Raw genomic sequence first — 26751 nt, 5'->3', positions numbered from 1 at the left:
AGATGAATCTGGTTGAGAGAATGCCAAGAGTGTGCAAAGCAGTCATCAAGGCAAAGGGCGGCTACTTTAAAGAATGTCAAATATGAAATATATTTTGATTTGTTTAACACTTTTGGTTACTACATGATTCCATATGTGTTATTTCATAGTGTTGATGTCTTCACTATTATTCTACAACGTAGAAAATAGTAAAAAATAAATTTCAAAAACCTTGAATGAGTAGGTGTTCTAAAATGTTTGACCAGTAGTGTATATATCATTTATAAGTCCAAAACTGGATGTAGAAACTACAAATTGCCTGTTAAGTAAATCAAAAGTGTGCGAGTTTGAACATGTGCCCATTAGACCTATTGATTAAAATTATCAGCATGAATTAGATTGAGCAATAAAAGCCCCGCTTTTATCCATGGGCTGGGATCCGCACTGGGTAGCTGTTACAAGAGCGCATTTTTCTCTGGCTGTCCACCGGTTTCAAAAACAATGATTGATAGGTAGCTTAAACTGCTTGAATTCAACCATTATTGGGTTCAAATTCACATTTAGATTTGTGAACAGCCATCCACAACATCCACAATCCGTAAGGCGCAAATAGCTAAATGAGAGAGCAGCGGTGTGAGTCATATCAATGCGCTATGTAGATATCAATACGTGATATCCGTATCGCCGAAGACTATACCACTGCTGGCATCATTACCTCCAAGCGTTTATTAAAACAATTGGATAATATTTGAATGCCTACAGCAGTCGTACCATTGGAAGACACAGCTTGGACTGTAGACTACAAATGCTGTTTGAATGCTAAATGACGAGACAGAGGCATTGATGCGAATAACCAGTCTTGTTCAGTACATCACAACGCATCCGGGTATCTCAAGCACCCCGGTAAAACACAAGAGTTGCAGTAATGAACATTTACCAACAGATGGCATCACTGTGCCATCTTACACCCATAACAAATGCCTATTCCTGCTCTTTGCAATCCATCAAACCCATTTGGTGTGTCATCATAGTGTTCACTGATTTGTAGTCAGACTCGCTCAAGTGGAACAAATTTAAATTTGCGCCTTCATTCAAATGTTGATTTGAATGTCATTAGGTGTCAAATATGTTTTTTTTTTTACAATCCTCCTTTCTGAATTTAAAAGTAATCTTCGAAGTAATCACCTAGTTTTAAAAAGTATCTGTAATCTGATTACAATATTTTTACTGGTAATGTAACGAATTACAGTTACTGGGTTTATGTAATCCTTTACCAACCCTGGTTGTAGTAAACCTTTTGCAATCCCTTTATTTTTGCTTGCTAGATTTCTTCTGACTCATTACGAACTCAAACGAACGAAACCTCTCTATATCCACTACTCTCAAGTCCCAAAACTATTTTTTTCTGATTGTGGGCGGTGTTCGATGACGTCGCCCACTGTATGCGCTTTCAGTAGAAGTCAGAAGTAGGCCTATAATGAACGGTCCAGACAGTAGAAATCTGCATACATTACGGAGATGGTCAACCAGATTTGAACACAATCAGATCACAATGCGACTTTTATGCGTCTACACCCGTGTTTTCAATGCGATATTTGTATTCTGATGGCAGAAATCGCAAAAAAATTCAAGATTAGACACGACCTGAGCAGCGACAATCAAGCGAACAAGTTTTTCGCACTTGATCGTTTGAGATCCACACATCCATAATTAGTTGTTAAACACCACTCCTGATCCGGGAATCAGATTGGCTATTTGCACTTCAGGGAAACACTGTCACTACTGCTAAGGTAAACTATCATTCTCAGCATTCTCTTAATCTGTTAGAGTTTCTAGGCTAAAGCCTACTTACTATTTGTGATGTAGAGTATCGCGAAAAGATATTCGCCGATATCGCAACCAAACTAGTCAATGCCATTTGGATTTCGGCCATGACCAGAGGTGAAAAAAAGATGTAATTTCGTCACATATGTTATTTAACTGTGCGATGTGCAATGTACACAAGCAGGCACGATGTTTTAATCGGACTGTCAAACAAACCACTTCAAAAAGTAGGCTACTTGTGCACATTCATCCACTTTCAAATCATTCCAGCGTCGGAAACAGTGCACTGTGTACCCGCCATGATGATGGAAAGAGACGTCAATTAAAAAACCAAAAAGTATAGGAATAATGACAGATGGCAGCGTTTCGCTGCAGCAGATGAGGTTACGGAGCAGCGCGCTTTTGTGCTGTTCCCAAAGTGCACAAGTGACCCCCGTTCTGTTGTAAAATGGTCAACGCAACGAGGGGCTTATATCATTGATTAAACGTTCCATTCATAGACTGTTTTGTTCACGCAGCAGTAGATAGGTCTGTAGTGATGATAATATAGACCTATTATTTATTTGATACGGACAAATGGCCCACATATCAACAGCTTGCCCAATGGATCTAGTCGCAAGTTCAGCCTGTAAAGCCTCTCCTGTACAATTTATATAGGCACAGCCTACACACCCGCCGCTGAGTTACCCGATGGAGGCAACAGCCCAATGAACCACCTGGGTGTGAATGGTGGATCAATTGATCTAGGCTGTTGCCTAGTGGGAACAAAATAGCCTTTTCAGAAGGAGGCGAGATATACACTTTTCCAGATGTATCTTCATGACATTATCGGATCAAATATAGACTATTATATAGGTTTACCTGCTGACAGCGTAGCCTACCAGCAATACCATTTTCCCATTGGAATAAAGTTTAGATCAGCCCAGATATCGATGCTGGCTTGCAGTAACCTACTATTTTTTATTTAACTAGGTGGCGGCAGTGTAGCCTTGTGGTAAGAATGTTAAAATCCCCGAGCTGACAAGGTACAAATCTGTCATTCTGCCCCTGAACAAGGCAGTTAACCCACTGTTCCTAGGCCGTCATTGAAAATAAGAATTTGTTCTTAACTGACTTGCCAGGTTAAATGAAGGTAAAATACATTTTAGAAGTCAGTTAAGAACAAATGCTTATTCACAATGACGGCCTAGGAACAGGGGCAGAACGACAGATTTTGACCTTGACAACTCAGGGAGTAGATCAACCAACCTTTTGGTTACTGGCCCAACGTTATAACCACTAGGCTACCTGCGGGCCCTATTCGAACAAGTGTCATCTTTCCATACATGTTTAGGTCTAGTTAGGACTAATTGTTCGTGAATAAAACCCACTGTCTCCCGATCCATACAGGAATGCATCCTAGTCCATCTACTGTCCAGCTTGTTCTCACCTCAGTGTCAGCAGTCTTGAACCGGGTGCGAGGATGCTGTGGCCATTATTGGAGACGTTACACCTCAGGTAAGTAGACGGTCAGCAGGCCAGCATTGGACAATTCTAGGATTTTTGACCCTTCAATTTGGCATTAATTTTGTTCTACATCTGTTTTCAGAAGAGTATACGTTATCTTGTCCAGTAAGAGAAACCCAACCAGCACCTCGCTCCAGCTCTGTGAGACCCTGGGTTTGGGATGTTCATCATGACCTGGCCCCGGCCTATGGGAATTCCAATGACCTGCACTGAAGAGAAAATGTGAAAGGCTCTTCTTTACTCGGTTTTCATTTTTGTTTATACCCCGTTCTCGGGGTATACTGGTAGATGATTGGTCTGTTTCAGCCAGATCCTGTTGAGCTCTTACCAAATAAAACCTACATATAACTCATGAAACCAGGGTATGTTCAGTAAGTCTTGTGTATAATAAATTATATTTAATGAAATGTTTGTCTGGCTAATATCTATGGGTTGGTGTCAGTAGGTCGTCTTAGCTGTAAAGGTCACAACCTACCTCTTTACCTCTGAAGTGTACGTGCATGGTAATCATTATTCCATCCAGCTTTTAAATTCACATCTTAGAATCTGTGGTGAGGTTGTACACATCCCCATGTGCTAGACTTCTGAATGGGGTAGTGGATTTAATATTGGTCCCACTCAGGCCAGTTAAGTACCATAGCTTATATGTGAATTATAATTCGTTGTGAGGTTTTTAAATGAATTTTATATTCTTAAGTATCAAACATCTGAAATGGAATACAATGTTTTGGGGGAATAGGAAAACTGAGTATTACAAACTTTTATTCAAAATGTGAGAGAGATACATGTGCTAGAAAGTGACGGACCATGGGAAACGTTTGAACGCTTCTTCATATTCACTTTGGCTAGGATCACAGCTGAAATGGAAAGTATTACATGTATTGATCAAGTGGGGGAAGACTAGGCTTTTTAGCACTTGGTGACATCCTCACACACATTGTACAGACAAACCAGCCATGTTAGTTACTTGCTGTTATAAACTATCAATAACAATGCTACATTCATCAGATACACAAATACACCAAACGTCTCAAGGACAGTAGCGTATAGGTCTTGGTTTTCCTTGGCACTTAATTGGTAAGTTAACAATTAAAGTAATCGTCCACGTCTCCCATCTCCACAACCACAGTCTTCAGCTGGGAGTAGTACTCGATGGTCACCTGGCCGTTCTCCCTGCCAAAACCTGCGGAGAAAGAGAAGAGAGCAATGAGCACCACATAGAACACATCCATCTAATGAGGAATATGTAATGTCTTGTTTTCCCTATCTGCCCTGCATGTCTGCATGTCTGCATGTCTGCTCTCTTGCTTTCTATTTTTGTTGTTATTCTTTTGTTGCAAAAGTGCTGTATGGTAACAAAATCTGATTATTATTGCTTCATTTCATATTACTGTTATGGCATTGTTACAACATCAGATCTGCTGACATATTCAAACCAATAATATGTGACAAGTGTCTCTCTTTTCCTATGGGTATCGTAAGTAGGGTCCTGACAAACATTAATTACATTGAATGGATTATTATCATACCAGACTGCTTGTACCCTCCGAAGGGCACCTCTACAGGGCTGATGTTGTAGTTGTTGATGAAGCAGGTTCCAGCCTGCAGGTTCTCAGCCACCCGGTGGGCCCGGGATATATCCCTACAGGGAGAAGAGAACAGGAAGAGAGACTCAGTGTACTAGACAAGTTAGTGATTCGAAGTCGCAATCACAATTCCCACTATTCCTTGCATCTTATTTCCTAACCTCCTCAACCTAATTGGAGGATAAAGTCCAATGCCCCTCCCATCAGACCTTATCCAATACATTTTGAGGAGCCAAGGAGAGAGGTTGCAAGGAATCGAGGAAAGATTATTGTAGAAGGGTAAATGTGTATGGGTCTGGTACTGTACCTGGTAAAGACTCCAGAGGCCAGGCCAAATGTAGTGTTGTTGGCCCTCTTCAGCACTTCCTCTTCTGTGTCAAAGGGCATCACTGACATTACAGGCCCAAAGATCTCCTCCTTCACACACGTCATGTCGTCAGTGCAGTTGTCTGTGTTGGAATACATGGATGTGGAGTTACATATAAAGTTAGATACAAAATGGGGAGTTCCAGTCATAGCTCCAAATATAGACTGGACAGTCACTACCAGAGCTTCTTGCTCTCCACGTCCTTTCCAACTGCTCCACGAAAAACCGCTCCAAATTCGCTCCATTCATTAAAAATCACAATTTAACCAACACCTATCTATTTTTGTGACTGCCTTGACCTAACTTTTGGTTTTGAAGTATTGAAACCAAGCCATATGATTTGAATGAAAATTATTTGAATAAACATGACTTTAAGAAGCACTCATGGCCTCCAGAATGGCGCAGCGGTCTAAGGCACTGCATCGCAGTGCTATAGGCATTACTACAGACCCGGGTTTGCTCCTGGTCGCAACTGGGAGACCCATGAGGCGGCACACAATTGGCCCAGCGTTGTCCTGGTTAGGGGAGGGTTTGGCTGGCCGGGATGTCCTTGACCCATCATGCTCTAGCAACTCCTTGTGGCGGGATGGGTGCATGGACGCTGACTTCGGGCAACAGTTGTATGGTATTTCCTCCAAGACATTGGTGTGGCTGGCCTCCGGGTTAAGTGTGTCAAGACGCCGTGCAGCTTGGCAGGTTCGTGTTTCGGAGGACGCATGGCTCTCGACCTTCACCTCTCCTGAGTCTGTACGGGAGTTGCAGCGATGGGACAAGACTAACTACCAATTGGATGTCACAAAATTGGGGAGAAAAAACATAAAAATAAAATGCTCATCATTTCAAATAGTATGTGCATGTGAGCACAGGGGTGCAGAGCATGCCCAATTTGACTGGAGCGCGGTGCATCCTTTTTGCCCCGGACGCTTGTTCACGTTTTCTAAATGTTCTCCAATACCCCGTCACTGAAATTCACACTTCTAAGTAGAGCACATTGACTTTAACTTCACACTGTTCAGTGTATAATAGCAGACCGCATAGAATTGCTGCTTTGCTAATATTTGCAAAGGCCTACCTGTGATTTGGCTGGAGGAATGGGAGGAAGGAATATACATCAGTGGAGGCTGCTTAAAGGAGGACAGCTCATAATAATGTCTTGCGTCGCAAATGGAATGGCATCAAACACACCATTTCACTCCAGCCATTACCACGAGCCCATCCTCTCCAATTAAGGTGCCACCAATCTCCTGCAGTTGCATGCATAATGATCTACATGCTATTGTGTCAGTCAGGGGAAAACACTGCATAATGATCTGCATGTCATTGTGTCAGTATGAGGACAACACTGCATAATGATCTGCATGTCATTGTGTCAGTCAGGAGAAAACACTGCATAATGATCTGCATGTCATTGTGTCAGTCAGGAGAAAACACTGCATAATGATCTGCATGTTGTGTCAGTATGAGGACAGCACTGCATAATGATCTGCATGTTATTGTGTCAGTATGAGGACAACACTGCATAATGATCTGCATGTTATTGTCAGTCAGGAGAAAACACTGCATAATGATCTGCATGTTGTGTCAGTATGAGGACAGCACTGCATAATGATCTGCATGTTATTGTGTCAGTATGAGGACAACACTGCATAATGATCTGCATGTCATTGTGTCAGTCAGGAGAAAACACTGCATAATGATCTGCATGTTATTGTGTCAGTATGAGGACAACACTGCATAATGATCTGCATCTTATTGTGTCAGTCAGGAGAAAACACTGCATAATGATCTGCATGTTATTGTGTCAGTATGAGGACAGCACTGCATAATGATCTGCATGTTGTGTCAGTATGAGGACAACACTGCATAATGATCTGCATCTTATTGTGTCAGTCAGGAGAAAACACTGCATGATCTGCATGTTATTGTGTTAGTATGAGGACAGCACTGCATAATGATCTGCATGTTATTGTCAGTCAGGAGAAAACACTGCATAATGATCTGCATGTTATTGTGTCAGTATGAGGACAGCACTGCATAATGATCTGCATGTTGTGTCAGTATGAGGACAACACTGCATAATGATCTGCATCTTATTGTGTCAGTCAGGAGAAAACACTGCATGATCTGCATGTTATTGTGTCAGTATGAGGACAGCACTGCATAATGATCTGCATCTTATTGTGTCAGTCAGGAGAAAACACTGCATAATGATCTGCATGTTATTGTGTCAGTATGAGGACAACACTGCATAATGATCTGCATCTTATTGTGTCAGTCAGGAGAAAACACTGCATAATGATCTGCATGTTATTGTGTCAGTATGACGACAACACTGCATAATGATCTGCATGTCATTGTGTCAGTCAGGAGAAAACACTGCATAATGATCTGCATGTTATTGTGTCAGTATGAGGACAGCACTGCATAATGATCTGCATGTTATTGTCAGTCAGGAGAAAACACTGCATAATGATCTGCATGTTATTGTGTCAGTATGAGGACAACACTGCATAATGATCTGCATCTTACTGTGTCAGTCAGGAGAAAACACTGCATAATGATCTGCATGTTATTGTGTCAGTATGAGGACAACACTGCATAATGATCTGCATCTTATTGTGTCAGTCAGGAGAAAACACTGCATGAAACCTTTACTATTCAGTTAACACACACACACCTTTAAAAATGTTAGGCACCAAACAGATTAAGGAGCACCAGAAATAAATAGATTTTGATATAATTTAGGCTTACATTAGGCCTATATGAATCCTACCTTTGAAGCACATCTCATGAGTAGCAGACCCTTTTCCTTTCTTCCTGTGCCAATCAAATTTGCCTAAACCTACTGTCAAGTTACCAGGCTGTTAGCTAGCTATCATGACTAAACGTTGTTAGTTATCAAACCAATAAATTAGAGACCCAGGATTAGTTTAAAATGGCTCGCTAAATGGTTTGTGAAATTATATAAAAAATGGTCACGAATCCGGATAGAAAGAAAAGGGATCTCTGGTAATAGGGGTCATATTCTTTAACAGTTTAGACTGGAGACAAAAGCTGCAAGCATGCCTGTTATGAAACGGTGCTCAATTTCCCTCCCGGACAATCAGCGGCTACATGACAGGGAACTTGCAAAGTCTACGCAGACTGGTCTGTGCTCTCCGTTATAACTGGCGAGGAAATGATACAATGCATCAACACTGCTGCTTTGCACAGTGCTCCAATGTAACAAATGTACAAATCTAACAGCAGAAGACTCATCAGGGTCTGGGTCTGCATCCCCGCTCGCCATCACGGTTAAATGATAAAATGTTTTTAAAGGACAGAGAAATAGACAAGTGTGAAGAGCGTACGGAGAGAAGCAGATGAGTGAGGGCTGGTAATGAGTTGGTTGGCTGATTACAGCTGGATATTATTGGACCTGTGCATACAAAAGACTAATGGCTGTTGCTTAAATTCAACTGAATTTATAAACAATACTGACTTTAATAAACATTTTGTAACAGGCGTCCTTACGAAAAAAAGACTGCAGTATTACTACAGTATGCTGAAAATACTGCATCCAAAATGCATTTTTTTTTTACTGCCGTTACTCTGCAGCACACTGACTGCCATTACTCTGCAGCACACTGCCATTACTCTGCAGCACACTGCCATTACTCTGCAGCACACTGCCATTACTCTGCAGCACACTGCCATTACTCTGCAGCACACTGCCATTACTCTGCAGCACACTGCCATTACTCTGCAATCGGTGCGTCCAAAATAACAGTCAACTGCCGTTACTGCACTTTTAGAACAGCAAACCTTTTTTGTAAGGACGCCAGCAGTTTCTTTAGATCAGTAGGGCTGAAAGTAAGTAGTATCATATGAAACGGTACTACAGTATTCTAAAATATTGGCATCATAAGTATCATGATGTTTTGGTACCATGACATTACTGCAGTCCTGGTATACCATGCAACAGTGTTATGGAGCATGACAATTGGTGTAATTATGATTTAACAAGACTCACCCAGGACACAGGGAGACATGTAGTAACCTCCCTTCAGTTTGGGTTCAATCGGGGTAAAGGCTTCCCCTCCACAGAGAACCATTGCTCCCTAAAGGAAAACAGATTTGTATTAGACAAAGGCTGACAAAAAAATGACATTGCAGATCACAACATGATGATTTGGGTTAGGTACAAAATTCAGACAAACAGTAGGCTGAAGGATGGGGTAGACATTATTCTAAGGTACCCACTGTCCTGAAGGAGGCAGATGTTCAAACAAACATCGGGGCTGTGTTCAGTAAGAAGAAAACATTGTGAAACAGTAAGGGGCTACCAGAACTTCTCTACGTTGTCTAAGCTGTCTAAACTGGACATTGCACTGCATTTAGTTACAGTGTACTGTGGCATAGAGCAGGTCAGCCACCAGGGGAGACTCGTCGAAGCCTGGTAACAGATGGAGTATACATCACGAGGCAATGGCTCCATTAGCTGGACGTGCCAGGTCTCGACGGGTTCTCCGGCCAGGACTAATTGGGGATGATTGGTAGCTGGTGAGTAATCAAGAGCTGATTGCTCACCAGCTGTGCAAGGCCCATAAAGCTGCCAGAAGGGCAGCACACAGGGAGAGGGGGGAAGAAAGGACTCCCATGTTCTTGTGGACGGTTTCAGAGGTAACAAGAGGGAGTTCAGTTTTGTGCCCGACAGGATACAGCCAGACCCGGAACCCCGAAGACGGTATCCCGGAGGGAGTCTCATAGGCAAAACCTATCCTTTTTGATCTATTATTTAAATAAACACCCTTGAAACTGAGCTAATCCTTCACTGTCCGTGTCTGATCTGGGTACAAGTTTTGACCAAACCCCCTGGTCTGCCACAGTACGCTACTGAACACGATCCAGGTTGCACATTCATTTACTGATACCTCTTTCTTGGCCTGGCTGATGAAGCCCAGCACCTTGTCCAGGTGTTGCCTAGTGATCAGGGCTCCCATGCGGGTGTTCTCCAGGAGAGGGTCCCCTATTCGGATGGCCTTGGTCCTCTTAACCACCTCCTCCAGGAACACAGGCATGATCTCCCTCTGCACGTACACCCGCGTCCCGTTACAGCACACCTAAACAGGGGAGACCATAGGTAGGCGGTTGGTCAAGAAAGTTGCATGTCAACATGATAGTAAGTCAATAGAGTTCAACTCAATAGAAACCAAGAGTGGAAGAAGATACATGTATCACAAGTTCAAAGGGTTAGGAAAGCCAAGCTTCACATATGCTTAAATCAAGGTCAGAAAAAATATCACATTTTATTTGTCACATAACATCAGCTAAACATGTGTATTGCAGGTGTAGCAAAATGCTTGTTTCCAGCTCAGACAGTGCAGTAATATCTAACAATTTCACAATACACACAAACCTAAAAGTTAGATGGAATTAAGGAATATATAAATATTAGGATGAGCAACGTCGAAATTGTATAGACTAAAATACAGTAGAATATATTAGAGAATATACATATGAGAGTAAAGCAAAAATGTAAACAATAATAATGGAACACTAGTCACTTTCATAAAGTGACCAGTGATTTCAAGTCTATGTATATAGGGCAGCAGCCTCTAAGGTGCAGGATTACGTAACTGGGTGGAAGCCACCTAGTGATGGCTATTTAACAATCTGATGGCCTCGAGATCGTTTTTCAGTCTCTCGGTCCCAGCTTTGATGCACCTGTACTGACCTTGGCTTCTGGATGGTAGCAGGGTGAACAGGCAGTGGCTCGGGTGGTTGTTGTCCTTGATTATCTTTTTGTCCTTCCTGTGACATCGGGTGCTGTGGGTGTCCTGGAGGGCAGGTAGTTTGCCCCTGGTGATGCGTTGGACAGACCGCACCACCCTCTAGAGAGCCCTGCAGTTGCGGGCGGTGCAGTTGCCATACCAGGCGATGATACAGCTCGACAGGATGCTCTCAATTGTGCATCTCTAAGAGTGTGTGAGGGTTTTAGGTGCCAAGCCAAATGTCTTCAGCCTCCTGAGGTTGAAGAGGCACTGTTGTGCCTTCTTCACCACACTGTCTGTGTAGGTGGACCATTTCAGATAGTCAGTGACGTGTACTTGAAGCTTTCTACCTGCTCCACCGCGGTCCCGTCGATGTGGATAGGGGCATGCTCCCTCGGCTGTTTCCTGAAGTCCATGATCAGCTCCTTTCTTTTGTTGACATTGAGCAGGTTATCTTCCTGGCACCACACTCCCAGGGCCCTCACCTTCTCCCTGTAGGCTGTCTCGTCATTGTTGGTAATCAGGCCTACTACTGTTGTGTCATCTGCAAACTTGATGATTGAGTTGGAGGTGTGTGTGCCCACGCAGTCATTGGTGAACAGGGAGTACAGGAGGGGCCTGAGCACGCATCCTTGTGGGGCCCGTGTTGAGGATCAGCGAAGTGGAGGTGTTGTTTCCTACCTTCTCCACCTGGGGACAGCCTGTCAGGAATTCCAGGACCCATTTGCACAGGGTTCAGACCCGGGGCCCCGATCTTAATGATGAGCTTGGAGGGTACTATGGTGTTGAATGCTGAGCTATAGTCAATAAACAGCATTCTTACAGCATTCTTGTCCAATATCCATGCATAGAGAAGGTAATACAGTACTCCTGTACATACTACATCATGGATGGGCAACTGGCAGCCCGTGGCATCAATTAAAAATGTTTTTGGAACTCAGTGTTGAGAGTTAGAATAGTAGAATACTCATCGTGCAATTTAGATTTGTGGTTGTGCATTGGTTTCTCATTATGTCAGTCACTAACCACAATTCCATCCAAAGTTAACGCAAGTAAAGTCACTGTATAAAAAGAAAATCATGACACTAGTCATGGAAACAGGTAGTTTCGGTACAATTTTATAAATGCAGACAGATAATGTTAGCGCAATCCTTTTGTGTTGTTAAAATTAATATGTGCAAATATTGATATAATAAGTATTATATCGAAGTAAACTTGGAGTCACGCAAAGATATGGTGTGTGGTCCTCCCACTATGACTCAGGAAACCATGCAGTTTATTAGGCTACAGATGAGAAGTTATTTTTATTTTATTTAATAAAAAAATTATATATAATTTACTAGGCAAGTCAGTTAAGAACAAATATTTATTTACAATAACGGCCTACCCCGGCCAAACCCTAACGACGCTGGGCCAATTGCGCGTCGCCCTACAAGACTCCCAATCACAGTCGGGTGTGATACAGCCTGGAATCGAACCAGGATCTGTAGTGACGCCTCTAGCACTGAGATGCAGTGCCTTAGACCGCTGTGCCACTCGGGAGATCCCAGTTATGAACTCCATAGTGACCTTGGTCCTTTCCAATAAATATTGAGGGTATTATTCTGGTGACATGATGATTGACTGCGGTTTGACAAATATTCTCGCTCTTATCCATAATAATGTCATCATGTAGACCACCCTACCTGCAGTCTACCCGCACTGTATCTGCAAGCTGTTGGCTAGAGCGCATGTGCCAAGACCAAAGTAGGCACATTTGCTATTTAACGCAACAGTTTGATAAAACTAAATCTGTAGAGTAGAAAATGCAATTGAAACACATTGAACTTTATCCGATTCATGAAAAATTGTACTTTTGTTGCTTAAATGTGTGCACTACGTCATCACCCACTGGCTTTAATCCGCAACAAGTCCGTTTGGTGGAAACACACCACTGGTGGGAAAATGTGCATATTTTCTTCATGCAAATATTCTAAAATCTGCATAAAGATTCACCAATTGGATGGAAACCTAACTACTGACAGTCAATTAGCCCATGTCAGCTAAAATTATGGAAAGATTGGTAAGTTAGCTAACTTACCAATCTGAACTCGTAGTAATAATGTCGAATTACCGACCGAGTGGCTCCCATTGATTGTTAGTCACTCTCACTCAAATATCATTAGAAAACCACAAACATTTCTCTCCACCCTATGACAAAATTTGTAGAATTGCAGGACATTAGCTGTAAAACCACAAACATTTCTCTCCACCCTATGACAAAATTTGTAGAATTGCAGGACATGAGCTGTAAAACCACAAACATTTCTCTCCACCCTATGACAAAATTTGTAGAATTGCAGGACATGAGCTGTAAAACCACAAACATTTCTCTCCACCCTATGACAAAATTTGTAGAATTGCAGGACATTAGCTGTGAAACTGCAAACATTTCTCTCAGCCCCATAGCAAAATGTATAGAATTGCAGGACATTAGCTGTAAAACTGCAAACATTTCTCTCAGCCCCATAGCAAAATTTGTAGAATTGCAAGAAATAACTATGAAACGTTAAAAAATGTCTCTCCACTGCATATGTGGGTATGGATGAGGGCTAGCAGACGTGCGAGCCACTGGGCCCCTCTTGATGAATTCAGATTTTTTTAAATGGCACCCGCACCCATCAAAGTTGCTTAACCCTGTGCTACATTCAGTGTTTCCCACAAGTCCCCAAAATATTTCACAGAACAAAATATATTTTGGTTGCCTCTGGTACATTCTAATGCCTCTATTCCAGCCGAAATACACAGCAAAATGATTGAATTATTGATCAAATTTACCTTCCAGATTGGAAAAACATGTTGTAAATTACTGATTTTGGTTGAGCCGTGGTAACGGCTGAGATTCTCTGACATCACCTTGCTAGTAGCAGTTTAGAAAACTCAAACTAACATTGAACAACAACCTAGTGTGTGAACAAAACTATGTAAATATCCAAGAAACACAAGGATAAAGTCACTTTAGTAGACTTTTGGGTAAATTCGACCAACTTCTATGTCTGTGCGCTTCTACAAATGTATCTTTCAGCACTTCACTCAATGCGCACAGCACCCCATGCACTGTTGCAAAGTAGTTATTTGCATAGACATAAGAAATCATTCTTATTTCTATGGTTCCTTGTGTGATTAGCTACCAGCTATTAAACAAAATGGCAGAAAGACAAAAAAAAAAAAAAAAACAAAAAAAAAAAAAGATTTTTGTTGCTATAAATCAGTTTTCAATTCGCACATCAATTTTTAGCCGCATATGAAAGTAAATTGGCAGCACTCTAGAGCCCTGAAATTCACTGAGACAATAAAGAAGCATCCTCTCCACCTCTGCAGAATTTCTTTACACAACCAACCACAGCACACACAAATCACACTCCCCACAGGAGGCGGGACAGACAGCAGACTGTCAAACTAGTAGTGTTTCCCTGTCATTGATCGCTTTGTTACTGACAGGCACCTAAACTATCAATAGATTGCTAGAAGATGCACATTGTTCATTCTAGCGTGAGGGAGACAGCTTGGCAAACTTTTTTTTTTTGACTAGCGAATTGAAAAGTAGCCTAGTTAATTTAAGTGGAAAAAGAAGCCGGCTGAAAATTAGTCTAATTGGCTGTTTAGACGACAGCCGGCGCTAGTAGAAAACACTGTACAGCAATACAGACAACAGTATTGGGACATTAAGTAAGAAGTCAGTCAGCACTGAAAGTAAAGTAAGCAGTCGGTTAACATTGAGAGCTCACCTCTCCCTGAGTCAGGAAGTTAGCCATGAGCGCCCCCCTCACTGCGTTCTCCAGCTCACAGTCCTTAAAGATGATGAGGGGTGATTTCCCTCCCAGCTCCAGAGTCACCTGCTTTACAGTCTTCGCAGACATCTCCATGATCTGAAAGGAAGAGAGAACAAGATTGTAGGAAAGGTCCAATTAGCCAATGAGAACTGAAATAAATGAATACTGACCAATAATCTTATCAATAGTGTTAAAAAAGGTATGGCCATGGGAATAGTACTTCCCAAATGAATGTTTAATGAACAAGTCTTGTCTGACAGATGTTTTAGACAATTGCAGGACTACACTGCCTCCTACGGACCATTATATTGTATGATAAATAACTCTCTAGATGGCAGTGTTGTCCCTAACATTGATCGTGGTGATGGTGACAAAGAACATGGGTCATAAATCAAGTTATTTGTCACATGCACCAAATAATAGGTGTAGACCTTACCATGAATTGCTTACTTACAAGCAAATATTTATTAAATAATCTAAAAGTTAAAGAAACACAATTAAATAATAAAAGAGGCTGTATATGTACATGTAGGTAGGGCTAAAGTGACTATGCATTGATAATAAACAGTAAGTAGCAGCAGTGAAAACAAAACCCAAAGCAAATGGTCTGGGTAGACAATTTATTAATTTCACCTTTATTTAACCAGGTAGGCCAGTTGAGAACAAGTTCTCATTTACAACTGCAACCTGGCCAAGATAAAGCAAAGCAGTGCGACAAAAACAACAAAGAGTTACACATACAGTCGATAAGACGATAGAAAAATCTATATACAGTGTGTGCAAATGCAGTAAGGTTAGGGAGGTAAGGCATTAAATAGGCCATAGTGGCAAAATAATTACAATTTAGCATGAACACTGGAGTGATATACAGTGCCTTGCGAAAGTATTCTGCCCCCTTGAACTTTGCGACCTTTTGCCACATTTCAGGCTTCAAACATAAAGATATAAAACTGTATTTTTTTGTGAAGAATCAACAACAAGTGGGACACAATCATGAAGTGGAACGACATTTATTGGATATTTCAAACTTTTTTAACAAATCAAAAACGGAATAATTTTGCACGCCCAATTTTTCAGTTTTTGATTTGTTAAAAAAGTTAATATCCAATAAATGTCGTTCCACTTCATGATTGTGTCCCACTAGTTGTTACTTTCAGTGCAGCAAACTCTCTCCAGAAGTTCAGTGAGGATCTCTGAATGATCCAATGTTGACCTAAATGACTAATGATGATAAATACAATCCACCTGTGTGTAATCAAGTCTCCGTATAAATGCACCTGCACTGTGATAGTCTCAGAGGTCCGTTAAAAGCGCAGAGAGCATCATGAAGAACAAGGAACACACCAGGCAGGTCCGAGATACTGTTGTGAAGAAGTTTAAAGCCGGATTTGGATACAAAAAGATTTCCCAAGCTTTAAACATCCCAAGGAGCACTGTGCAAGCGATAATATTGAAATGGAAGGAGTATCAGACCACTGCAAATCTACCAAGACCTGGCCTTCCCTCTAAACTTTCAGCTCATACAAGGAGAAGACTGATCAGAGATGCAGCCAAGAGGCCCATGATCACTCTGGATGAACTGCAGAGATCTACAGCTGAGGTGGGAGACTCTGTCCATAGGACAACAATCAGTCGTATATTGCACAAATCTGGCCTTTATGGAAGAGTGGCAAGAAGAAAGCCATTTCTTAAAGATATCCATAAAAAGTGTCGTTTAAAGTTTGCCACAAGCCACCTGGGAGACACACCAAACATGTGGAAGAAGGTGCTCTGGTCAGATGAAACCAAAATTGAACTTTTTGGCAACAATGCAAAACGTTATGTTTGGCGTAAAAGCAACACAGCTCATCACCCTGAACACACCATCCCCACTGTCAAACATGGTGGTGGCAGCATCATGGTTTGGGCCTGCTTTTCTTCAGCAGGGACAGGGAAGATGGTTAAAATTGATGGGAAGATGGATGGAGCCAAATACAGGACCATTCTGGAAGAAAACCTGAGACTGGGACGGAGATTTGTCTTCCAACAAGACAATGATCCAAAACATAAAGCAAAATCTACAATGGAATGGTTCAAAAATAAACATCCAGGTGTTAGAATGGCCAAGTCAAAGTCCAGACCTGAATCCAATCGAGAATCTGTGGAAAGAACTGAAAACTGCTGTTCACAAATGCTCTCCATCCAACCTCACTGAGCTCGAGCTGTTTTGCAAGGAGGAATGGGAAAAAATTTCAGTCTCTCGATGTGCAAAACTGATAGAGACATACCCCAAGCGACTTACAGCTGTAATCGCAGCAAAAGGTGGCGCTACAAAGTATTAACTTAAGGGGGCTGAATAATTTTGCACGCCCAATTTTTCAGTTTTTGATTTGTTAAAAAAGTTTGAAATATCCAATAAATGTCATTCCACTTCATGATTGTGTCCCACTTGTTGTTGATTCTTCACAAAAAAATACAGTTTTATATCTTTATGTTTGAAGCCTGAAATGTGGCAAAAGTTCAAGGGGGCCGAATACTTTCGCAAGGCACTGTATGTGCAAGTAGAGATACTGGGGTGCATAGGAGGAAAAATAAATAATAATATGGGGATGAGGTAGTTGGGTGGGCTGTGTACAGGTGCAATGATCGGTAAGCTGCTCTGACAGCTGATGCTTAAAGTTAGTGAGGGAGATAAGACTCCAGCGTCAGCGATTTTTGCAATTGTTCCAGTCATTGGCAGCAGAAAATGAAGGAAAGGCGGCCAAAGGGAGGAGTTAGCTTTGGGGGTGACCAGTGAAATATACCTGCTGGAGAGAGTGCTACAGGTGGGTGCTGCTATGGTGACCAGTGAGCTGAGATAAGGCGGGGCTTTACCTGGCAAAGACTTATAGATGACCTGGAGCCAGTGGATTTGGCGTCGAATATGAAGCAAGGGCCAGCCAACGAGAGCATACAGGTCGCAGTGGCCAGGTCGATGAAGACGGCTGCACAGTACTGTCTTTTATCGATGACGGTTATGATATCGTTTAGGACCTTGAGCGTGGCTGAGGTGCACCCGTGACCAGCTCAGAAACCAGATTGCATACCGGAAAAGGTGCGGTGGGATTCAAAATGGTCAGTGATCTGTTTGATAACTTGCCTTTCGAAGACTTTATAAAAAGGCAGGGTAGGATAGATATAGGTATGTAGCAGTTTGGGTCTAGAGTGTCTCCCTTTTGAAGAGAGGGATGACTGCGGCAGCTTTCCAATCTTCTGGGATCTCAGACGATACAAAATAGGTTGAACAGGCTAGTAATAGGTGTTGCAACAATTGTGGCTGATCATTTTAGAAAGAGAGGGTCCAGATTGTCTAGCCCGGCTGATTTGTAGGGGTCCAGATTTTGCAGCTCTTTCAGAACATCAGCTATCTGGATTTGGGTGAAGGAGAAGTGGGGAGGCTTGTACAAGTTGCTGTGGGGGTGAAGAGCTGTTGACCGGGGTAGGGTTAGCCAGGTGGAAAGCATGGCCAGCCGTAGAAAAATGCTTATTGAAATTCTCAATTATCATGGATTTATCAGTGGTGACAGTGTTTCCTAGCCTCAGTGCAGTGGGCAGCTGGGAGGAGGTGCTCTTATTCTCCATGGACTTTACAGTGTCCCAGAACTTTGTGGAGTTTGTGTTTGAAAAAGCTAGCCTTTGCTTTCCTAACTGCCTGTGTATATTGGTTCCTAACTTCGCTGAAAGGTTGCCTATCGCAGGGGCTATTCGATGCTAATGCAGTACGCCACAAGATGTTTTTGTTCTTTACGGACACAGGCAATGAGGCAGTGATCGCTGAGATCCTTTAGAGGGCAGGCTGGTCAGGATGATATATAGGAGGGTGCCCGCGTTTACGGATTTAGAGTTGTACCTGGTAGGTTCCTTGATAATTTGTGTGAGATTGAGGGCATCCATCTTAGATTGTAGGACGGTCGGGGTGTTAAGCATATCCCAGTTTAGGTCACCTAACAGTACAAAATCTTGTTCAGCGGTCTTGTCATTGATGAGCAGAGAAGCAATTTGGTTTCTGAAGTTACTCTCGTTATCAATAGATCCAGAGAGGTCAATTACTGGCTGTGAGTTTCAGTGAGACTGAGATTATGAACATAGAGGTGACTGAAGGCTTGCCATTACAATAATTTAGGATTGTACTCAGAGGACACAGTGGCAAAATCTTTTGCAACTGAAACAAGCATTTCTTGTTGGACTAGTTTAGGTAGTCCCTCCCTGTTTCAGTCTGTTTTCTTACGTTTGGTGCCTAATGATTACGACCTTGGTAAACACACAATAAAGTATTTTGTTTCAGTCTGTACCTTCTTCCCAGTTGGGACACTGCCAGTGAAGGACACCTTAGCCACGCCAGGGTGATTACAGAGCAGGGTGCCAGTCTCCGCCCCACCCTGCACCACGTTGAAGAGCCCATCAGGTACCCCAGCCTCTTTGTAGATCTCAGCCAGAATCACAGCGGTCACAGCAGTGAAAGGAGAAGGCTTGAACACCATGGCATTACCTGGGGATAAAGAGAGACACGTAAATAAATAAATAAAATACTTAGTATCACTCACAGTACAATCGGTCTCTAAAAGACATTCAGACACCGGTTCAAAATCTACTATTCCTCTTCATAAGCATAGTTAATTTAAATTTCCATGAAAAGAACAGATACGTTCATTATACAAAATAATGAAATATGTATTGATTTGTTTTAAGTCATCTAATCATAACTGAAATGTGAAGCAAAAAAAAAAAAACATTCCACAGGGTGATGGTAATGCATGAATGCTGGAGGTCATGGCAAACTTACCACAGGCCAGGGCAGGAGCAGACTTCCAACAGGCGATCTGGAAGGGGTAGTTCCAGGCCCCGATGCCCACACATACCCCCAGGGCCTCCCGTCTGGTGTAAGCAAAGGATCCACCGGGCAGTTGGATGTGCTGGCCTGAGGTGAATGAAAGGTAAACTGTAACATTGCTATGAATGCCATTGCAGATATATTGTAGTTGTGTGATTCATTATTAGGGTGCAACAAATGTGTCTGTGTTATGCATCATTCAGTGAAGAAAATAGTCAGGCCTATAACAATACAATGTATATGTGTTTAAGAACCACAATAGCATAAGATGGTAATTGGTCAAAATCATTTTGTTTATACATGTCTTCCACAGAGTGTGTTCCTACCTGCCAGTGTGCCAGCAATGCCAGCGTAGTACTCTAAGGTCTGCCAGGAAACATCAATGTCCACCCGGGCCTCTGTGATAGACTTCCCATTGTTGATCACCTCCAACTTGGCAATGTTGTCTCTTCTCTCCTGTTAACAGCATTGGGAATAGTGGTCCTTTGTAGCTTAGTTGGTAGAGCATTGCACTTGTAACGTCAGTGTAGTGGGTTTGATTCCCGAGATCACCCATTTTTTTCTAAAATGTGATCACTGAGGTACAGCACACTAAACCCCATGGCATTTTACACTCAAATACTTCTAGTAAGTTGAACTGAGTCAATGAAAAACATTTGAGGTAATAATGATTTGTGGTACTGACTCAAAACTAAATGAGAATTCACAACCACATTTTTTAAAGAAATTAACTTTTACCCAGCATGCTCTACTACAATTTGACTTTTTGGAATTGTTTTTCATATCTGTGTTTTTTTATGTTTTTTTATTTAACCAGGTAGGCCAGTTGAGAACAAGTTCTCATTTACAATTGCAACCTGGTCAAGATAAAGCAAAGCAGTGTGACACAACAACAGAGTTACACATGGAATAAACAAGCATACAGTCAATAACACAATAGAAAAAAAAGAAAGTCTATATACAGTGTGTGCAAATGGCGTGAGGTGGTAAAGGCAATAAATAATAGTAGTGAAGTAATTACAGTTTAGCAAATTAACACTGGAGTGATAAATAGCAGATGATGATGTGCAAGCAGAAATACTGGTGATATGGGGATGAGGTAGGTAGATTGGGTGGGCTATGTACAGCTGCAGTGATCGGTTAGTTGCTCAGATAGCTGATGTTTAAAGTTAGTGAGGGAAATGTAAGTCTCCAGCTTCAGCGATTTTTGCAATTCGTTCCAGTCATTGGCAGCAGAGAACTGGAAGGAAAGGCAGCCAAAAGAGGTGTTGGCTTTGGGGATGACCAGTGAGATATACCTGCTGGAGCGTGTGCTACGGGTGGGTGTTGTTATCGTGACCAGTGAGCTGAGATAAGGCGGAGCTTTACCTAGCATAGACTTACTTATAGATGACCTGGAGCCAGTGGGTCTGGCGACGAATATGTAGCGAGGGCCAGCCAACTAGAGCATACAGGTCACAGTGGTGGGTGGTATAAGGGGCATTGGTGACAAAACGGATGGCACTGTGAGACAGACTGCATCCAGTTTGCTGAGTATTGGAAGCTATTGGCCAGGGCAATGAAGACGGCTGCACAGTACTGTCTTTTATCGATGGCGGTTATGATATCGTTTAGTACCTTGAGTGTGGCTGAAGTGCACCCGTGACCAGCTCGAAAACCAGATTGCACAGCGGAGAAGGTACAGTGGGATTCGAAATGGTCAGTGATCTGTTCCTTGCCTTGGCTTTCGAAGACTTTCGAAAGGCAGGGCAGGATGGATATAGGTCTATAACAGTTTGGGACGAGTGTCACCACTTTTGAAGAGGGGGATGACCGCGGCAGATTTAAAATCTTTAGGGATCTCGGACGATACGAAAGAGGTTGAACAGACTGGTAATAGGGGTTGCAACAATGGCGGCGGATCATTTTAGAAAGAGGGTCCAGATTGTCTAGCCTTGCTGATTTGTACAGGTCCAGGTTTTGCAGCTCTTTCAGAACACCTGCTATCTGGATTTGGGTGAATGAGAAGCTGGGGAGGCTTGGGCAAGTAGCGGCGGGGGATGGGGAGCTGTTGGCCGGGGTTGGAGTAGCCAGGAGAAAAGCATGGCCAGCCGTAGAGAAATGCCCCAAAACTTTCTGGAGTTAGAGCTACAGGATGCAAATTTCTGTTTGAAAAAGCTAGCCTTTGCTTTCCTGATTGACTGTGTGTATTGGTTCCTGACTTCCCTTAAAAAGTCACATATCGCAGGGACTATTCAATGCTAGTGCAGTCCACCAAGGGAGTCAATGTACATTGAGTGATTGATTAATCTTATGCTACACAAAGATCAATAACAATTTTTTCTAAACTAATCAAATTATTTAGAATTTTTGCACCCATTACTGGAATGGTTATCCCAGTTGAAATGGTGTAGGTAGTCTCCTCACAGTTCCTAACCCTGGCAGTCATTATGAATGCAGGTTGCAATTGAGTAAAAGGTCTAACTGTTGTATATCCTAACTCTAGTTGGATTTCAATAGGAATGACATTTTACTTTGCAAGCCAGCATAACGTGATTTGCAAAATTCTGGTAAATTTCCCAGGTTTTCCAGAAATCCCGATTAGAAGATTCCTGGAAATCCTCCTCCCAGCATTTGTATTTTTTATAAATCTGGGAATTTTCGGAAATAAACCGGAATTGTGCCACTTGCAGGTGTGATGTGGCCTCTAAACTGTAAAGCTAGGCCTCAAAATAAGGCCTCACGAGAAATGTAATGTCCTAAAGAGTTTAATTATCGCTCTCTCACTAACCTTTATTTAACTAGGCAAGTCAGTTACGAACAAATTCCTATTTACAATGACAACCCACTGTTCCCCGGTAGGCCAACTGTCTTGTTCAGGGACAGAACTTTTACCTTGTCAGCTCGGGGATTTGATCCAGCAACCTTTCGGTTACTGGCCCAACGCTCTAACCACGGGGTCGGCAGGTAACGATAATATTCACCCAGGAACTCACATGGTGAAGGCCACAGGACTGAATATGAACAAACTCAACAACCATGTCTCTGTTACAATAAAATAGTCATGGATGGTAACTCAACAATTCCTCAAAAAGGCAAAGAGCCCTTAGGGGAATTATATTGGAGGCGTGGCTTCGTTGGGGTTTTACAAAAATGTTTCAAGCTTATACAAGTCAAAACTGTTTGAGTAATGACCACAAAAGATCTGTAAGTAACTGGACTCAAAGTGCAACAGGTTTCCTCAAAGGTTTTGAGTAGACTGCACATTGGAGTTTACAGCGTACTATTCCTGTGCATTTAATAAATAACTAGGATTGCACATTTTCAACCACGTTCAATTATGTTGTGTACATTTTCAAAACTTTCCTGGCACTGTTCCCAGAAAGCAACTTCAGTTCACCACTAATATTTGGGATGATGCATAAGAGCAAGAATGTTCCAATCAGCAATTTGTCCTCAAATCAAACAAAAATTGGATTGGTCACACACATATTTAGCAGATGTTATTGCGGGTGTAGCGAAATGCTTGTGTTCCTATGTCCAACAGTGCAGTAGTATCTAACAGTTCACATAAACACTAATCTAAAAGTAAAATTATGGAATTAAGAAATATATAAATATTGGATAGAGCAATGTCGGAGTGGCAATCACTTACAAAGAATCCGTACAGAGCTAACTCGACAAAAAGGGCCTCAGATTCATTAAATGTAACTCCACACCCCTGCTGTACACTGTAAAGAGGTATGGAATGCAATGCACTCATGAAAAGTCTGAAATTATTTAAAGAGAAATATAATTTCTCTGTTCAGTAGCTTATATTCTAATTCTAACAGCAATGTTCTGAAATTATGCAGCATTCTGCTCACATGACATGTCTCACCCTGATGATGCGAGCAGCCTCCAGCATAACTCGGGCCCTCTCCATGCCTGCCATCTTGCTCCACTTTAGGTAGGCAGTATGTGCACTTTGGATGGCCTGGTCCACCTCCTCTTTCCCACATGGAAACATGTCACACAGCTTACGCCCTGCAGACACCAGATGAAAAAGACAACACTTCACAAACATCTAACTGGCAAACAGAATCCATGAGATTCTTGGGGGAGGCATATTGTAAATTGGTCAGTGAACTTTTGCTGACCCCAAATAGTGATAATATCTTTCCATTTTGGTCCTGCCGTACATACCTACATGTACGCTACGGTCACAAGATGCAGGCCTCCTAATTGTCCCTAGAATTTCTAAGCAAACAGCTCGAGGCAGGGCTTTCTCCTATAGAGCTCCATTTTTATGGAATGGTCTGCCTACCCATGTGAGAGACGCAGACTCGGTCCCAACCTTTAAGTCTTTACTGAAGACTCATCTCTTCGGTGGGTCATATGATTGAGTGTAGTCTGGCCCAGGAGTGTGAAGGTGAACGGAAAGGCTCTGGAGCAACAAACCACCCTTGCTGTCTCTGCCTGGCCGGTTCCCCTCTCGCCACTGGAATTCTCTGCCTCTAACCCTATTACAGGGGCTGAGTCACTGGTTTACTGGTGCTCTTTCATGCTGTCCCTAGGAGGGTTGCGTCACTTGAGTGGGTTGAGTCACTGACGTGATCTTCCTGTCTGGGTTGGCGCCCCCTCTTGGGTTGTGCCGTGGCGGAGATCTTTGTGGGCTATACTTGGACTTGTCTCAGGATGGTAAGTTGGTGGTTGAAGATATCCCTCTAGTGGTGTGGGGGCTGTGCTTTGGCAAAGTGGGTGGGGTTATATCCTTCCTGTTTGGCCCTGGTCGGGGGTATAATCGGATGGGGCCACAGTGCCTCCTGACCCCTCCTCTCTCAGCCTCCAGTATTTATGCTGCAGTAGTTTATGTGTCGGGGGGCTAGGGTTAGTCTGTTAAATCTGGAGTATTTCTCCTGTCTTATCCGGTGTCCTGTGTGAATTTAAGTATGCGCTCTCTAATTCTCTCTTTCTCTCAGGGGACCTGAGCCCTAGGACCATGCCTCAGGACTACCTGGCATGATGACTCCTTGCTGTCCCCAGTCCACCTGGCCGTGCTGCTGCTCTAGTTTCAACTGTTCTGCCTGCGGCTATGGAATCCTGACCTGTTCACCGGATGTGCTACCTGTCCCAGACCTGCTGTTTTCAACTCTCTAGAGACAGCAGAGTGGTAGAGATACTCTTAATGATCGGCTATGAAAAGCCAACTGACATTTACCCCTGAGGTGCTGACTTGCTGCACCCTCGACAACTACTGTGATTATTATTATTTGACCATGCTGGTCATTTATGAACATTTGAACATCTTGGCCATGCTCTGTTATAATCTCCACCCGGCACAGCCAGAAGAGGACTGGTCACCCCTCATAGCCTGGTTCCTCTCTAGGTTTCTTCCTAGGTTTCGGCCTTTCTAGGGAGTTTTTCCTAGCCACCGTGCTTCTACACCTGCATTGTTTGCTGTTTGGGGTTTTAGGCTGGGTTTCTGTACAGCACTTTGAGATATAGGCAGATGTACGAAGGGCTATATAAATACATTTTATTTGATAATATTCTAATGGAAACTAAACAACATAAAAGGTCAGTGAACCTTAACACTTACATTCCAGATACTGGATAACTAGGAGATCTATGTCTGGTCAACTGTGCGCTGAGATACATTACTGTATTGTTGTAAAAAGGTCTCTGAGATATAGGCCTACAGCTCTATTAAATCAGAAAGCCTACGAGTAAAAGCATTTCACTGTTAGTCCACGCCGGTTGTTTACGAAGCATGTGACGAATAACATTTGATTTAGTAAACGGTCTAGTGTATGTAGTATGCTACAAACCAGTTGCAGGTTCGTGGACGGGCTCCGCGTTAATTCCATCCCTGGGTTTAACTCTGCACCCGCCCCAGAAATTTAAGTGGTCTGTCACCACGACCTGTCCAGTGGAGGCACCTGGCATAGACTCTAGAAGCTGGGCCATGTTCGACAATGTCCAACTGTGTGTGAATCACCTGTAGGACAAATAAAATAGGAGTGATCAGACTGCAACATTATTAAAATGTAAGCGTTGCGGCAGTTTCAGGCAAACAATAGCGCATGGGCAAAATATTTAATTAGCTAAATATGTCTCTACATGCATGTAGACTTTTACTAATTTAGTTAGCATGCATTCGTGCGTATTTGCAGAAGAAAAAGTCCTCCAGACAGCCAGCAACAATATAAACACGCCCTTTCACAGGGCAGCAAAAACGCAGGCTTCAGGCCTAGCCTAGAAGCGAGCTAAACCGAATTATTCTGCATATTTAATCAAAATCACACTTATTTAATCATTTGAGTGTTCCTACCGTCGTCTGTTCAGTAAATCGAAGCTTTCGTCCTTCTTTGGATTTGACGTTTTATTGATCGAAGTCAGCAGATCTCGTATCAGACAGACGCACTTCGCCCCTCGTAAACAGGGAATGTGTAAAATATTAGCCACTAAACCAGTGTGGAAATACTGTATGAATATGACCGCAGTTTAAATCTTCAGCAATTACACAATATGGGCGGGATTAGTTTCAGGGTGTCTGATAGCTTGCCTTTCACATATACATGGACTGTATCATCCGGATCCTTGAGCATTTGAAATAAGTGTTTCGACGTTTATTCTAAAACCTGGGCAATTGAGTTGGCCCCTTACATTACAGTTTAGGTCATGAGGACACAAGTGTCAATAACAAGTGTCAATAACCGGGTCACTCCTACAATGCGGTGCCATTTGGATCTCAACATTTTTGAAAAAATAAATATATATACAGTACCAGTCAAATGTTTGGACACACCGACTCATTCAAGGGTTTTTCTTTATTTTTCTTTATTTTTCACTATTTTCTACATTTCTACATTGTAGAATAATAGTGAAAACATGAAAAACTATGAAATAACACATATGGAATCATGTACTAACCAAAAAAGTGCAAAAAAAATTCTAAACATTTTATATTTGAGATTCTTCAAAGTAGCCCCTCTTTGCCTTGCTTTGCCAACTCTCGGCATTCTCTCAAACAGGTAGTCAGTCACCTGGAATGCATTTAAATTAACAAGTGTGCCTTGTTAAAAATGTATTTGTGGAATTTCTTTCCTTCTTA

The 26751-nt window shown here is 42.4% G+C and overlaps 1 protein-coding gene and 1 long non-coding RNA gene across 2 annotated transcripts; one reads left to right on the top strand and one right to left on the bottom strand.

Annotated features, from left to right (window-relative positions):
• Window positions 1-1412: 1412 nt before the first annotated feature.
• Window positions 1413-3716, top strand: LOC110524696 (uncharacterized). Its single transcript, XR_002473634.3, has 3 exons — window positions 1413-1769; window positions 3193-3300; window positions 3392-3716. It is a non-coding gene; the product is annotated as an uncharacterized LOC110524696 (long non-coding RNA).
• A 338-nt stretch (window positions 3717-4054) lies between these two features.
• On the bottom strand, window positions 4055-26407 carry aldh9a1a.1 (aldehyde dehydrogenase 9 family, member A1a, tandem duplicate 1). Its single transcript, XM_021604554.3, has 12 exons — window positions 25969-26407; window positions 25466-25635; window positions 23536-23681; window positions 20003-20132; window positions 19629-19763; window positions 19138-19334; window positions 14783-14923; window positions 10176-10364; window positions 9275-9362; window positions 5203-5344; window positions 4839-4951; window positions 4055-4492 (listed from the first exon to the last, which is right to left on the bottom strand). The coding sequence occupies exons 2-12, from the start codon at window positions 25602-25604 to the stop codon at window positions 4392-4394; spliced, it is 1521 nt and encodes a 506-aa protein (XP_021460229.3). The 5' UTR covers window positions 25605-25635; window positions 25969-26407; the 3' UTR covers window positions 4055-4391.
• Between the last annotated feature and the right edge of the window lie 344 nt (window positions 26408-26751).

The sequence above is a fragment of the Oncorhynchus mykiss genome, chromosome 5 (assembly GCF_057628025.1).
Source record: "Oncorhynchus mykiss isolate SJ-2025 chromosome 5, ASM5762802v1, whole genome shotgun sequence".
In the NCBI taxonomy this organism is placed as follows: domain Eukaryota; kingdom Metazoa; phylum Chordata; class Actinopteri; order Salmoniformes; family Salmonidae; genus Oncorhynchus; species Oncorhynchus mykiss.
The sequence above is the reverse complement of the archived record's forward strand: the minus strand, read 5'-3'. Positions and strand labels throughout refer to the sequence as shown.